Source organism: Poecilia mexicana, unplaced genomic scaffold (genome assembly GCF_051168715.1).
Source record: "Poecilia mexicana isolate PSO_F unplaced genomic scaffold, ASM5116871v1 scaffold_16, whole genome shotgun sequence".
In the NCBI taxonomy this organism is placed as follows: Eukaryota; Metazoa; Chordata; class Actinopteri; order Cyprinodontiformes; family Poeciliidae; genus Poecilia; species Poecilia mexicana.
In genome coordinates, this window is record NW_028263385.1 from 12,838,214 (window position 1) to 12,852,917 (window position 14,704).

Sequence of the window (14,704 nt, forward strand, 5' to 3'; positions counted from 1 at the left end):
CCGTTATAATAATCCACATCTTTACATCTGGGAACCAAACTTTACGTTCTCATCTACACTGTAAAAACACGTCTCTAATTTACAGCTAATTTCCCAGCTGTGGTTGCCAGACTTTTGCCACATTTATACAGTAAGATTCTGGCAACCACAACTGCCAATATTTTACCGTAAATTAGAAATGTTGTTTTGTTTTGTTTTTTTGCAGTGCATAAAAGAGCATTTATCTTTTGATAAACTCTCTCAATAGACAGCAGTTATTATTTTCTGTATTTATCAAGACTTAAAGTTGAAGGAAATCGTCTATTTTAATATATTTAAGGTCACTATCAGTTTATTAAAAAAACATATTTGGAAATGTTTGGACTAGCAGCATTTTAGTCCTACATTTACTGTTAGGACTGCGTTTACTTTTTGCTATTTTTCCTTATTTATTATCCATATTTTATTTTAATTGGGTTTTGATATCTGTTGTTGCTATGATTCGTAATTGTCAGTGTTCCTCCCAGTCTTGCCCAGGTCTCTCTTGCATTAAGAGATTTTTAATCTACAAGGTTACATACATTCATGCATTTTGTTAATCAGGAACAAGTATATAGTGATTATGTTTTTTGTTATTTCCACGGTTTATTTCAATTCAGCTTGTATTATTTATATAGCGGCAATTCAAAACACGTCATCTCAAGACATTTTACAAGACAAACAGATCCAGTTATGTAAATTATTAAAGACATTTTCTCTTCTTTCCAAATCCAGTTAATTCAATAAAAGGTGAAATTTATGTTTTAGGCACTAAAGAGACAGTTTAGATATTTTAATAACCAGTGAGACTGACTGGCTTAAACTGTGTACAGTGTTTATAGATTCCCAGAAGGGTGATGATGATGATGATGATGATGATAAGACTGTTTATTCTCTAATTAACCATATTATTGTGGCAGAAGCAGAAACCTTCATTTCTTTTTTTCTGTTTGTTTGTTTATAGCTCCTTATGGTCTGGTGATAAGGGGAAGACAATTTGTCAGCTTTTAAAATTAAACCAAACATATCAGTGAATCCGACTGTTGTGCGTTTCGGTTTTCCGGATGCTGCAGCGAAAACCGACTAAATTTGGGAATCTTTCTTTGGCTTTAATTTTTAAAAAGCTCAGAGGCTTATGGGGAGGAGATCAAACCGATGCTGAACATGACTTTAGGCAAGCGTCTCCGACAGCTCACTCCTCCTCTTCCCATGTGCACCAACATCTTTAAACAGAGTGTGACATGCTAAACGAAATCCTCACAGTTTATCAGTGTTGGTTTCATTTTACTGGTTAAACAGTGTCACCTTGATGTGAGGATTTAACTCCAAGCAGAATAGCTGCAGAAAGCAAGGCAGAGTATTAAAAAAAACAACCTATTCCCCTGCTCTGCTTTTCCACTGTGACCGTGTCGCCATTTATCTGTTGTGATGCTGAAAATAACAAATGTGCAAAAACATTTCTGCTGCGTAAAATGTAATTTTCCTGCAGGAAGAAGAGAAAAACACTGAGTCAATGACAAATTGCTACAATTTCTTTACCACTTTGCCCTAAAATTCACCATCATATGTGAAAGGGTATTAAGCTGATTAAGTAGTGTGAGTGTGTGTGCTATATATCCACTATCAGAGTAAGCAGCTGCTTCTATCGGCCTCTCCAGAAGGGCCTGCTGTTCAGCCATCTGGTTGACTCCTGGGCTCAAATCAGTCTAAGCTTCACATACGCAGTAAAACATGGCAAAGTGAAGAAAAAAATAAAAAGTACTCTCCTTGAGCAGAAAGCAAAGAGGGGAAAAAAAATCTGTCCATGCCCTTGAATCCCTGGGATCTTTAAACTGTCAGATAAAAAAAGCCCTCAGCTTGATGCATAGCTTCATAATCATCTTAATCTTATAAAAACATGCGACTAAAACATTCATGTCTAAAGATAGCAATGAGAATATCTGCACAGGCTGCTGGTGAAAGTGCCGGCTGGCTGTGCCCTACAGGGAAGCAGCAGAAGCTGGGAAAAACTTTTTCCTTCGTTCAGATTCTCTCATCAACTTTGCTGCCACATCCCATCCCCCAATCATAAAAACTCACACTTCAGATTCTAAACCCGGAGAAAAATAGCTAATATAATAAGTTTCTCCACTTGTACAGTCAGTAAAACCTCTGTAAAGTAAAAAAAAAACCCCAAAACAGCTGGAACAGGATACAGGTTTGCACAGACTCTCAATGTTTACGTGCAGTCAGGGCCGGCCCAAGGCTTTTCAGGGTCCAAAGCAGATTTTAATTTGAGGCCCCCATACTAACATGTCAACACCAGATACTTCATTATTCCTTGGCGACTCCATATGTGTAACATGCCTACTACTATTAGTGTAATGTGCAATTATCTGACATCATACCGGTGTTATCATAGCCTTTGATTTTAACCTCACAGGAATAGCAAGCAAGCAAAGATGCTCTAATTAATTCACATTTTGAAATGCAGAGTGGTATTTAAGTGTGGCATGTTAATTTAACTATTGGAAGTAACATTTGCAGACAAACACTGAATTAACAGTAAACAAGTTAGCAGGTTTAATATATTTTGTTAGTAAAATTTGGAAGAGATGCGTAAAATGTGCAATCTATCACTATGGAGTAAAATCGAATGATGCTTTTGGGCCCCAAGCAACCGCTTAGCTCACATGTGCCTTGGGCCGACTCGGCATACAGTGAATGTGCGCTGTGCACTAGGAGCAGCAGATGATTGGAAGCTCATGGAGTATTTGATCAATTATGTATTTAGCACACACATTTGATATGTAGGGGGATTTTTAGTTGGCATAGCAACACAAATAAATAACAACCAGAAATATACAAATAAGGAAAAGTTTCTTTCATTTTAGACATTAAAGCTAAAAGTCCATAAAAATCTAAAGATAAATGATTTATTATTTAACTTTAACCCACATTCACCTTAATTCAATAAACAGGCTCCACCTGCTGCTGACTGTCAAAGATAAAGTTATTGAAGGCAAACCAAAGAGGTCAGATATTCTTTTGTTATCTTCTGCTAGTATATATCTCTGTTCGACCTTTACTGCACATAAGTCATTATCTCAGCCGAGTCAAGGTCCGCATTAGATGGACTCAGTGTGAAGCAAAGAAGCAGCAGTGCAACACACAAAGGGGTCAATATTTTGACAGCTGAGGAAAAGTAAATGTTCGGTATTTAATTAAACTATTAGTGAATCTTTTCATCAGATCTGTGCAGAGGCCGACTGACCATTCAATGGAAAAATGCAACTCTGAGAGAATCAGGCGCTCTTCCATTCTTTTGCCCTAATTCCACTCTAAATAAAACGCATAACATACATTTTACACAGATAAATCAACCTGGCTGCCGATAGTGACTCCATGAGACTTCACCAACTTTCAAGGTCAGCTTATTATAAACAACTTTGACAGGGCATGTCTTTTTCTAAAGTTACTTGTAAATCTCATGAGTTGCTGGTGTTTTGGGCTCGTTTTTGAATGTGAGGTTTGCTTGTCTGGCCTTGGTTTTCTTTGAGAAAAACCCATAAAAACCTACACCAGCTCCCCACAACAAACCAAACAAGAGCAGTTTGGTTGTCTCTTCCACGCCCCCATTTCCTGGTTATTGCGCCTGCCTGAATTGACTCGGCGCATCCCAAGAGCCCAGAGTGACAGGCACACGAGTGATGAGACAGCGTGAGAATGAGTCGCAGTAAGTGGGAAAAATATGGGAAAAAATATAATAAATAGTGAAAGAGAGCATACTGAAACGTCTCAAAGGCATGTTGCATTGAGACATATTGCATCAAGAAATACGTGCCCACCAAGCTAAGAAGCTATATATATATATATATATATCTATATATATATATAGATATATATATATATATAGATATATATATATATCTATATATATATATATAGCTATATATATATAGCTATATATATATCTATATATATCTATATATATATATATAGATATATAGATATCTATATATATATAGCTTCTTATATATATATATATAGATAGATAGATATATAGATAAATAAAAATGGCACCTTTCTGTTCAATGTGATACGTCTGCAAAATGCACTTTAAAAGTATAAATAATTTAAATAATTTAAACTATTTAAAATTGTTATCATAAAAGTGTTTAGAATAATTTTGCTGTTGCTAATATATAATGTCATAGTAAGTGCATATATTTATGCCAAACAGCCTCTATTTTACACAATATGTTGTGTTGACCGTTTCCATCGATTGACTCCATAGAGCTGGTTGCTTGTTTCTCACAAGATCTGCCAACACTGGTGAACATTAGCTTCTTCTTTGTTTCCAGCTTTAAAAAATGCATATTTATGTTTCAATTCCAAAATAATTTTAATTTATTTAACATATTTAGCAGATTTTAGAAGTAATTTGTGTTCCTATCCCTAACCCTAAACATATATTGTGGAGGTTTTTCTCCTGTGTTTCAGTTAGCTTGAGCTTTTCTTGTTGCTGCTTAAGACACAAAAAGTGACAGTTGTGAGTATTTAAGCACTTGTTTTCGTACTTATAATGTGACTACACTTCATTATATCATAAATTCAGACACTTTGTGTGTGATTTCTAATCAACAAAAAGTCAAATGTAAACAGACAGATTCTCTTGTTTATTTGCTCAACAATAGCTCCGGTTAAATGATAGCTGGCTGTCAGTATTTTATGTTTCTGTCCATATTCTGCGTAAACTAAAGCTAATTTACTTATTCGACGCTGACAAAGTCATGACTTCACATCAAACTGTTTAAAGGCATAGTGAACTTAGTGTATCTAAATTTCTCAATCTGAAGAAAGTAATCAACACTTATCTCTGTCATTATTTTGATATTCAAGTAGAAATAATTTTGGTAAAGGAAGTTGAATTTATTGACAGTGAGAAAAAATAGTTTTTGTGATATGTGTATAAATATCTTGTTTAAAATGTAAGCTCTCTAACCTCTTCAATAATTCACTTTCACTTATGACCTGGAACAATTTGTCTTTATTTCGCTGCTGTTGATGTAAATTTTGTTGGTGCGTTGTTTGTGCTCTACTTTGACCTCTTTATAAAACTTTTTAAAGGTCACTGCATGACTATGCTTTTCATAGGTTTTTATATTTGACATATTGTTTTCATCTTTTCGCCTTATGCATTAAGAGAACTCAGGGATCAAAGGTTTCTTTTTTACAGTTAAATTAAATCTTCGTTTATCGTCAAATTTCCCGGCTACATTCAGTTTTTCTTGGGAGAAGATATGTCGCTTTAAATTTTCTGTGGTGCTGCAAATGACTTAGATTTCATAGAACGTTTTTATTAATGTTCTTCTACCTGAGGGAAGTGGTGAGCTTGAGAGGTCGGACTCCAGGGGTGGCGAAGCGAAGCGAGTTTCTGTAGGTGACCTGCTGAACGGCTCGGTTGAAGCTCTCGATGTCGTCTCCCTCCAGCACCAGCACCGACTGACTGGGGTTCACATGGACCTGGAAGGACAAGTAATCGACATTTTACCATACAAGTTACCCCTCTGTGAAATCAAATTAGACTTTTAACCTTCAGGTTAATTCAAAGCAATACAAAAATTTAACATGTAGTGCCTTGGAAAAGTATTCACATCCTCAGATTTTGACACATTACAACCACAAAATCCCATTTATTTTTCAGTGGATTTTATTTCAAAGGCCAACAGAAAGTAGAAAATAACTATGAAGAAAATGGAAATTGTATAAAGCTTTCTATAATCTTTCACAAGTAAAAATAGGAGAAGCTTAGAGAGTATTTCTGTACAGCTACATTTTCTCCAATACCCCATAAATAAAATCCAGTGGAAGAAGCACCCTTGAAGTGATCAGTAACCTCATAGTCTGTCAGTGAGACACACAGCAAATCTCTAAAACTGTGTAATTTTCCCATAATTTGCAGTAATAGTGCACTTCTGGATTATGGGTACTATGGGAAACACACAGTGAAAAAAATCCACCCAGCTGTTTTTTGGCAATAAGTTAATGATTTTTGGTGTCTGGAAAATTAGTTGTTTCAAAAACCTCCAGATTAAGTCACATTGAATGGCCCATTACCTAGCAACCCAAGCCAAGCCTAGCCCTGTCACCTAGCAACCCAAGTGGAGCTCTAGCACATTTGGTCAGCTGGTTTTACCACTGTATATGCTGTACAACGGCTGCTGGAAAAGACTTATTCAGTTTTTTGTTGCAGAAACCACTTGTTGGATTCTTGTTGGTTGTGCAGACAGTTCAACTTCTGCTTTTTAAAGATGTACGGTTGTATAATTTGCAGTTTGCAGACATTTTCATTTGAACGTGTAAAGGTTGAGTTGCAACTTATTTGTATTTAAATAAGTCGAAACAGTTAATTCTGATAGCTCAATATAAGTAGAAATGACCAGACTAAAATCTGATTGTCTAAGAATGGTTTTGTGCAAAAAATGTAATGATCATGTTTCGTGTATTCTACTGACATATCATCACATGTTCAAGGAAGCATAATAGGTTACCTAAATTTTAAAATCAACTTTTTTTTCATGGTTTAATCCAAACAAAAGTAGAAAATATCTCAGTAGAAATTCAGGCATTTCGTATGTTCACCAGCGCCTGCAGCAGCAAACACCTGCAGCTCTCCTGAGGCGTTACCTTCATCCCAGAACCCAGAGTCTCCAGGTCTCCGAAGTCCAGCCCCTCCCTGCAGGCGTACAAGCACTCCACCACACTGTGCGGCTCCACGCTGCCAGGACGCACTGTCACCCCTGACAGCAGGCCGTGGTAACCACCCACGAACTTCACTAAAGTGCAAAAACACGTGATATTGTCTCACCAGCTTGTAATTTGCACTTTGTTGTTGCATCAGCAACAGGAAAGACAATCAGCTGAGCGTTTCTTTGAAACAAGGGAGGTCACCTGAGTCTTTTCCCTCTGGGATTGTGTTGTTTAGTATCTCCTTCTGCTTCTCTTCGGGTTCTGTTGGGAAAACCACAGAGAGAGGCAGAAAAACAGAAAACAATAAGCCGTACTGAGACAGACACTTCAATGGAGCGTGGTGCGAACAGACAGAGGGTGCAAAGATACACAGAAAGCAGGAAAAATACAGAAACAGACTATAAATAAATACCACAAGCATGCAGAAGTGAGAAAACTATAGTGGATCTTCAAAAATGCAACGTCTCCTCATTATCTGGCAGCAGCTGCCACCACGCAGGCAGCAGACACAGTGGATGAAACACTGAACGTGCGTATGTGTGTGTGTGTCTTTTCTACGGTAATTGGCTGCCAGAGCTTCCCATTTTAACGAGCGGTTCTGCTTTAAGTGTCTCTGAGCTGCCTGCCCCCTGTGTTGTTCTGCTGCTCTAAATAATTGATAACTCATTTATATTATTAGGCCTTAAAGACAAGACGCAGCAGCCACACTGAGTAAAATGAGGAGCGCGATGTAGTGGGTCCTCAAGGTACGTCATTAGCCGCAGCTGGCTACCTTTGGTGGTGATATTTGTTAAAATGACATTTCAGCTTTGGATGAAATTAAAAATGAAAATACAAACCCCAGCAGGCGCCGATGAGCATCCTCTGACGGGGCGCGGGGTTCGGGATGGCGCCGTTGTCATGGATGAGGGCAGGGTCAAAGGTGACGCCGTCCACATACAGGGTCACTGATGGGAACTGGACACTGAGGGACAGATGATGCCATTCGCTGTCACACACCTGTTGGACAAATATAATACAGAACAAACAAGAGCTTCAGAAAACCCTGAAGGAACATCTAAGCTTTTTAATTTTAATTTTAGGAAAACTAAGACAATTTCTACAGGACAAAAATGAAAAACTTCTTCTGGGCAGCTGTATTTTTATGAGGGCTGGGACTTAATTAATTACATCACAATGAGTCACATTTTTTAACATGCAAAAGTCCTGAGACATTTGTATTGTATTTCTGGTACGGCCATAAATCCGACACACAAACAGTAATGATGCCACTTCCCTTGGGCACCTTGAGGTTAATTTTTCCTTCAAAAAACTGATGGGTCTGATGGGACACTGGAAAAGATTGTTGTTGTGTTCAAGTTCCGCTAAATGAAGTTATTCAAGTCTAAAATAGCATCTTAATGCTAAACATGGTGCAGCAAGCACAGCTGAACACTGAGGTCAGGAATACTTTTTCAAAGTTACTTGAATGAAAATGTTTCCTGAAACTAGGGCTGTTGTAAACGAATATTTTAGTAATCGAGTAATCTATCGATTATTCTTACGATTAATCGAGTAATCGGATAAAAAAAATTATAAAATGAAATATTGGTAAATCTGGCATAATACCGGTGTTACAATCAGATATCAATATCAGTCCAATTTTTCATATTTGAGCATCCCTAACAGTTGCTTTTTTGTAGTTTAGAAAACTAACCTGTAACAATAATAGCTCACTTTCTAAGTTAACCAGAAGAAAAGTTATAGAAAAATCTGAAATTATATTGAATTTAATAACAAAGAGGCAGGCTCACAAATATGCTTATAAAAATGTCTACAATCCAGCTTTTAGTTTATGTATTCATCTTCAGTGAGTTTAATAGATTAATTAAACTCACCTTGCCACCTAACCTGTCACGCTTTGGGTTTGAAAATACGGGAAATGCCGCCTGGAGTGGGAGGAGAGGGCGAATGAACGAACATGGGGTGGAAGGGAGGAAATAGACCAGCGGACTGACGAACCGTTAGACCGGGGGACGAACACGGGGGGAAGCAATACGGGATATTTACGACCATAGACATAATATAAAGATAGACGCCTCATGCCCCGCTGTCGCCTATTGTCGCTGACGAGATTTAGGGCGGCCATCTTGGAGCGGTATACCACTCCACTCGGTCCTATGTGTTTAACAGGCACAGTGACGGATCAGCGCATTTAATCGATCATAACACGCTTTTTTGTTACTGGAAACCATATTCAAACATCTATCAAAGCTACATTTATAAACAATTGTATTATTTAAGTATGTTATTTAAGTATTTAAATATGCTTAGTGGCTAAAACAATAGAATAGGAATGGAATATTCTGATATTGATGTATAAAGAGCATATTACGAAGCACACAGCCGTTCATAATTTATTTAATAAATTATTTAGTAATATCAATACATATTTAAATAACTATACAACACAAATAAAGATTCATAATGGCACAAATAAATAATTAATACTGAATGTATATATATATATATATATATATATATTTATATATATGTTTATATATATATGTATATATATATATGTTTATATATGTGTGTATATATATATATATATATTTTTTTTTTTTTTTTTTTTTTGCCGACTTCTAGCTTCAGAGATTCAGCAGCTGAGATTAAGTCCAAAATCTGATGAGATCCATCCTGCTGCAGTGAATTCGTCTCTCTTTATAGATTTCTCCCTCTTCTTCCTCACATCGTGTCTTTATGAAACTTTCAAAACAAAAACGGAAGATTTGGGATGTATCTTACTAGTGAAAGAATTACATATAAATAATAGTCTTTACCACCTGTGTAAACTTTGCTGGTGAATGTTATAACACATAAGTTTTATAATATGTGTTATATTGTTTCATTTCTATTAATATTAATAGTATTTTTAGATGTACAGAATCTCAGTTAGCCTTCATAGCGGGGCTGAACCCGTATTACACCAAGCACTGTAGCTAATATTAGCTGGTATCTCGCCGGTGGACATAAATACAGTAAAGTAATATTCTAATATATAATATAATCACAATATATACACAATAATATGTCCATCTTACTTGTGAAATGCTGTCTGTGGAGCCCTCACATCAATAATCCATAGATCCGAACAATAATATCCCTCAGAGCTGAGGCATCGTCTATTGTTTTGATTGAGGAAAGTAGGAGTTTATACCGCTCTAAGATGGCCGCCGTATTTCCTGCGCCGGAGCGGCCAATGCGGCGTCTACCCTTATATTATGTCTATGTTTACGACACCTTCACTGGTCACACTCAGAAACTCATCTACCAGCCATGTACGATGCGCTCCGCCACCCGTTTCTTCAGACCGGGATATGAAATTTATTGTGCGGTTCGTCGGTAAAGCTACATTTACACGGTAAGCATCAGCTACTCAGCCGCCCGCCCTGTTCAGGCTATCCGCTCACCTCAGCGCTCTTCCCGCCGTTCGCTTTCAACCAGCAGCCCCGGAGGAGAAATGCTGCCGTACTCCAGGCATTCCCCCAGTCATTTTAAGGATGCTTATTGGTTCCCCAAAAACGATAAAAAGTCGGGCATTATCATCAATCAATAAAATCCCCACGGGCCAATCTTGAAGATTGGACTTTATGCCGCTGAGACTTAGCTTTTGTCAACAACTCAGAGGCGGAAGTGAGAGCTCCGCGCAACGCAAATGAAGTCCCGGCCGGAACACGGTGCGCTAACTAATTAAACATAAATTAACGAAGCTTCGAGGCAGGTAAATTTTCCTCGAGGAATTTTAGTAATCGAGGTACTCGAATCATTCGAGGAATCGTTTCAGCCCTACCTGAAACACTTGAAAGTTGAATAACCCTCTTGCTTTTGTGTGCCCAAAAGTAATATGTAAATATCAATGTAAATTTAATTTAATGTAAATATCATTAAATTCAATTAAATTTATTTATGTTTCTCCATTTATACGCAAAAAAGAAACACAGAAGAACTGATCTAGTAATGTTGAAGAAAAGCAAAAAGTTAATAATTAGGGGAAGAATCGGGAAAAGAGTCAAGTTATCATCAGTTGGAAACACTTCAAGCATTTGGCATGCCGATGTGAGTGATGCCAAATGCAGCGCTCAGTTGGCTTCACTCATTTGTGGTTGTTGGAGCACTCTTGCTGTGATGTCTGGTATGCTATACAGAAAAAGCTTCTGTGTAGCATAGCTAGAGATTAGAGACATTTGTGTAGCATTTGCTGAAACCGAAGCAGTGGAAGTTAATATAATACTAAGTTAATATGATGTCTCTCTAGTCTGAGTTCATGCTGTTCTTATTACAAGATTAGATGTGGAGAAAAGCTATATTTGAGCAATATTTACATAAAGTAGCATATCTCTGTACACCCCTGAAAAGATAGGCAACAGTGTGACAAGACAGCTTTCTTGAACTGTTCATCTGCTGGACATAGTTTTTAAGCGCTGACACTTCTTTGTTCTGATCGACTTTCCTCATTTATTTAGGCACTCACTGTACAACACACTGCCAAGGTTAGAAACAGGACTAGAGTAGAGAAGACAAGAGGAAAAGCAGCAAAAATTCATTAAAAAATATTAAAAGTCTTTACAAAGCTTCAAGGACTCGTAATAAAAATCACATTAGGAACTACAAAAAGCACTGACTCAATTGAAAGATCACATAACTGCGGCAAAATAAGGCATTTACTTTCATCCAAAAGCCAAATAAGAAATTATCTGTAAGTAAAATACTTGCTTATATACACTTTCCACATTTTACTGAACATTTCTTTTGCTCTCAATTATCCTTGTTTTAGGTTTCTTTATATAAACAGATACAAAAGCACTGAAAAAATGGCGAGGGAATTATAGAGATAAGGGTGGGGGCTGGAGGGGAGAAAGACTGGGGTAACAAGATAACGCAGCTCAGACAGAAGGCTTTAACAAATCTCCCCTGTATCAGCTCAGCTTCTTTAATCTGAGCAACTTCAGTCTGTCTGAGACCAAAGCTTCAGACAAAACAACCCTCCATCCCCAGAAAACAAGCAGTCATGCATCAAAGTGTTAAAAAAAAAAAACACACAAAAACACTCTGAGCAAAACTTTTATCATTTTTCTGAAGTTAACTTCTAGTTTTGACTTGGAGAACTGGAGACTGACCTCCCTACTCTAGAGTCCTGGGCTCTATTATGCCAATTTACGTGAAATTGTAGCTTTTTTTCTTTTAGATAGCGTATGTAAATATCTGGCTTTAACTGTAACCATCTTATGTTTCATACCAGAGGTGGGTTGTAACTAGCTATATTTACTTGACTAACTTTTTTTTACACCATGCTTTTTATTTTTACTTGAGTTATTTTATTAAAAGCTATCGCTGCTCTTACTTGAGTGAAACGTCTGGATACTCTTCCCGTTATGAGTAACTTAATTGAAAAAAGTACAAATACATTAACCAAACATGTGTGATGCAGACCTACAGAACTGATTTAAAAAAATTTTACATTATGAAATTATGGAAAATATTTATTTTGAAAAGAGTCTTTGCTGTTTAAAATGTGTTATGCTATGATTATGTTCTTTACTTCTATTAATATTAATCTTTAAAACACCAGAATTTTCACAAAACTTTATAATTTTTGTCTGTCTGATGACGTCATTTCAAAATTTTGAATCGGATGCTCTGAACAGTTAGACGTTCTACCAAATACTGTTTATTTTTAATTGAGTACTTTTCACTTTTATTTGAGTAAAAATAAGTTGAAGCAGTGCTACTCTTACTTCGGTACAAATTTTGTGGACTCAACCCATCTTTGTATGTGCCCAAAAGTTCGATTTTAGTTGCATCCAACCAAACCAGTTAGTTCCAGTTTAGCAAAATCCACATGTTGACTTTTGTGATGGTAGGGCAAATCGGTTGATGTGTAATAAATAATAAAGGGTTCTTATAAAGAACAATGAAAGAGCAATGAGATTATTTGATTTTCCTCACCAACCAACTCAATGTGTTTTATGGGAAGATAAACCTCTAAGTCACATCATATTTATATTTATGCTCCCTGTGAACAGAAAGTCAAGGAATCAAGATATCAATAAATGTGCCCCAAGTAATTTGATTAAAAACAAGTATATTGTAAACACACTTAATAAATTAACTCAAATCAAAGGGTCATTTTTTATAAATTTTCCAGCTATTTTACTGCAATAAAAGATTAATTTAAGGCTTTTTACCAAAGCTGCTAGTAAACATGGGTAACTGCTTGACAAATACAGTAAGGTCAAATATTTTGAGGAATAGATGTACGTTAAAACTTAATCATCCCTTAAAAATGTTGTAAAAATTAAATCTTTAAAAATGCCCATCAGATATGCGAACAGCACACATATTGAATAAATTAATGGAAAATTAGTTTGCTTGCTGATTGCACTTGCTGCTTGATTATTTGTCGTTGTTTTTTGCATGTCTTTGTACTATTCTCTGTTTATAAGATGTAGTTATGAATAAAGAAATAGATACATTTAGCATGGCAATCATTATTTTATCAGATGAGAGCTTCATCCCTTCTCACTGCAACTATTTTTACATACATAAGGGAAATTATTAATCACGGCGAAAACTGCCGACGGCTCTCATCTGGTGATGAGGAATATGTGTAAGGTAATGAAATCGGAAACTAAAAGCAAATATCTTCTTTATATCCAGCTGAGAATGAATGTTAAAAACGGAAGAAAAAGCTTCATGGTCGATGCACAAATTGAATTCTATCTTGGCTTCTATTATCCTTTCACAGGTAGATAATTGCACAATCCGTTAGTCAGACTGCAGCTTCAAAAGATGGATGATACACACAGCATGAACCGTTTAAATTAGGCAGTTACCCTATAAAAAGCTTTACAGATAAGAGAAAAAACAGGCTCTATCTTCATACTGCACTATGTAACATCAAAGATTATACATTAAGCGTGCTGCAGAAAGGAAACGAACTACTAAACTTCCTCAAATTCAGTCAGAAAGATAGAAATGCAATTAAAAATAAAGGTTTTTCCAGGACCTGCTCCAGCTTCCAGAGGAACTTGACGGGCCGTGCGGCCGAGACATCGGGCCAGTAGAAGAGGGAGAGGCGGCAGCCGTGGACGGAGAGCGAATAATGGGAGTAGGAGTCATCTGTGGAGCAGAGGAGGAAGAAGATAATTGTTGGATCTGTTGCTTGGAGAATAAAGAAAAGAACTGACTCGATTTAGAGATGAATCGTGAGAATTTCGATGCAGAAGAAAAGGTGTTTGAGCGTGGGTTGTTTATGTAAATTGAACATGAGTGACACTTTTTGTAGCTGTGGCTAGATGTATTAGCTTTCCTGGTTAAACCTTCAAAACCACAACAAATCCCAGAGATTAAACGAACCGTTCTTTACGGTGCTGCACACAATAGTCTCCTCCTCTTTGCGATTTCCTCTGGACTGAGTGGCTGAAGGCTGGATGTTGGCGCCGCCCCGACGCATCCACAGCTGCAGGGTGAAGTGGTCGCCCGACAGAGCGGACACAACCGAGTTGGGAACCACCGCCACGTGATTCGACCCGTTGAAGGAGAAGACCAGAGAAGAATCGGAAGAAGGGAGAGTGGGCAGAACCGAGGTCCAGTTGGCTGCTGGAGATGGAGGTGGGAGAAGATCGACTTCGCCCCTGACGGCACCTAATCAAAAAATAGAAAACAACTCAATAGAATTTGACTGTTATTTCTTTTTCCTTCTATAGTTAAAGGCGACCAGTTATGCTTCCTTGAACAGGTTAGGATGTTCATTACATTTTTTCACAAATCATTCTTAGATAATGAGATATTAATCTGGTAAATTCTACCTATTTCACTCCTGTCAGAATGAGTCTCTTATCACTTTAAATCCAAATAAGCTGCCGCTGGCCACGTCCCCAACTCAACGTTTACGCTCGCATGCGACAATGGC

The 14,704-nt window shown here is 37.1% G+C and overlaps 1 protein-coding gene across 1 annotated transcript in view; it reads right to left on the reverse strand.

Annotated features, from left to right (window-relative positions):
- clstn3 (calsyntenin 3) overlaps positions 1–14,704 on the reverse strand; it is a 38,708-nt gene that overhangs the window by 9,155 nt on the left and 14,849 nt on the right. The window contains exons 7-12 of the mRNA XM_088013997.1: positions 14,149–14,436; positions 13,799–13,911; positions 7,590–7,749; positions 6,952–7,011; positions 6,688–6,836; positions 5,375–5,523 (exon numbers count right to left, since the gene is read on the reverse strand). Coding sequence (XP_087870123.1) covers positions 5,375–5,523; positions 6,688–6,836; positions 6,952–7,011; positions 7,590–7,749; positions 13,799–13,911; positions 14,149–14,436 — 919 coding nt within the window. The remainder of the gene's footprint in view (positions 1–5,374; positions 5,524–6,687; positions 6,837–6,951; positions 7,012–7,589; positions 7,750–13,798; positions 13,912–14,148; positions 14,437–14,704) is intronic.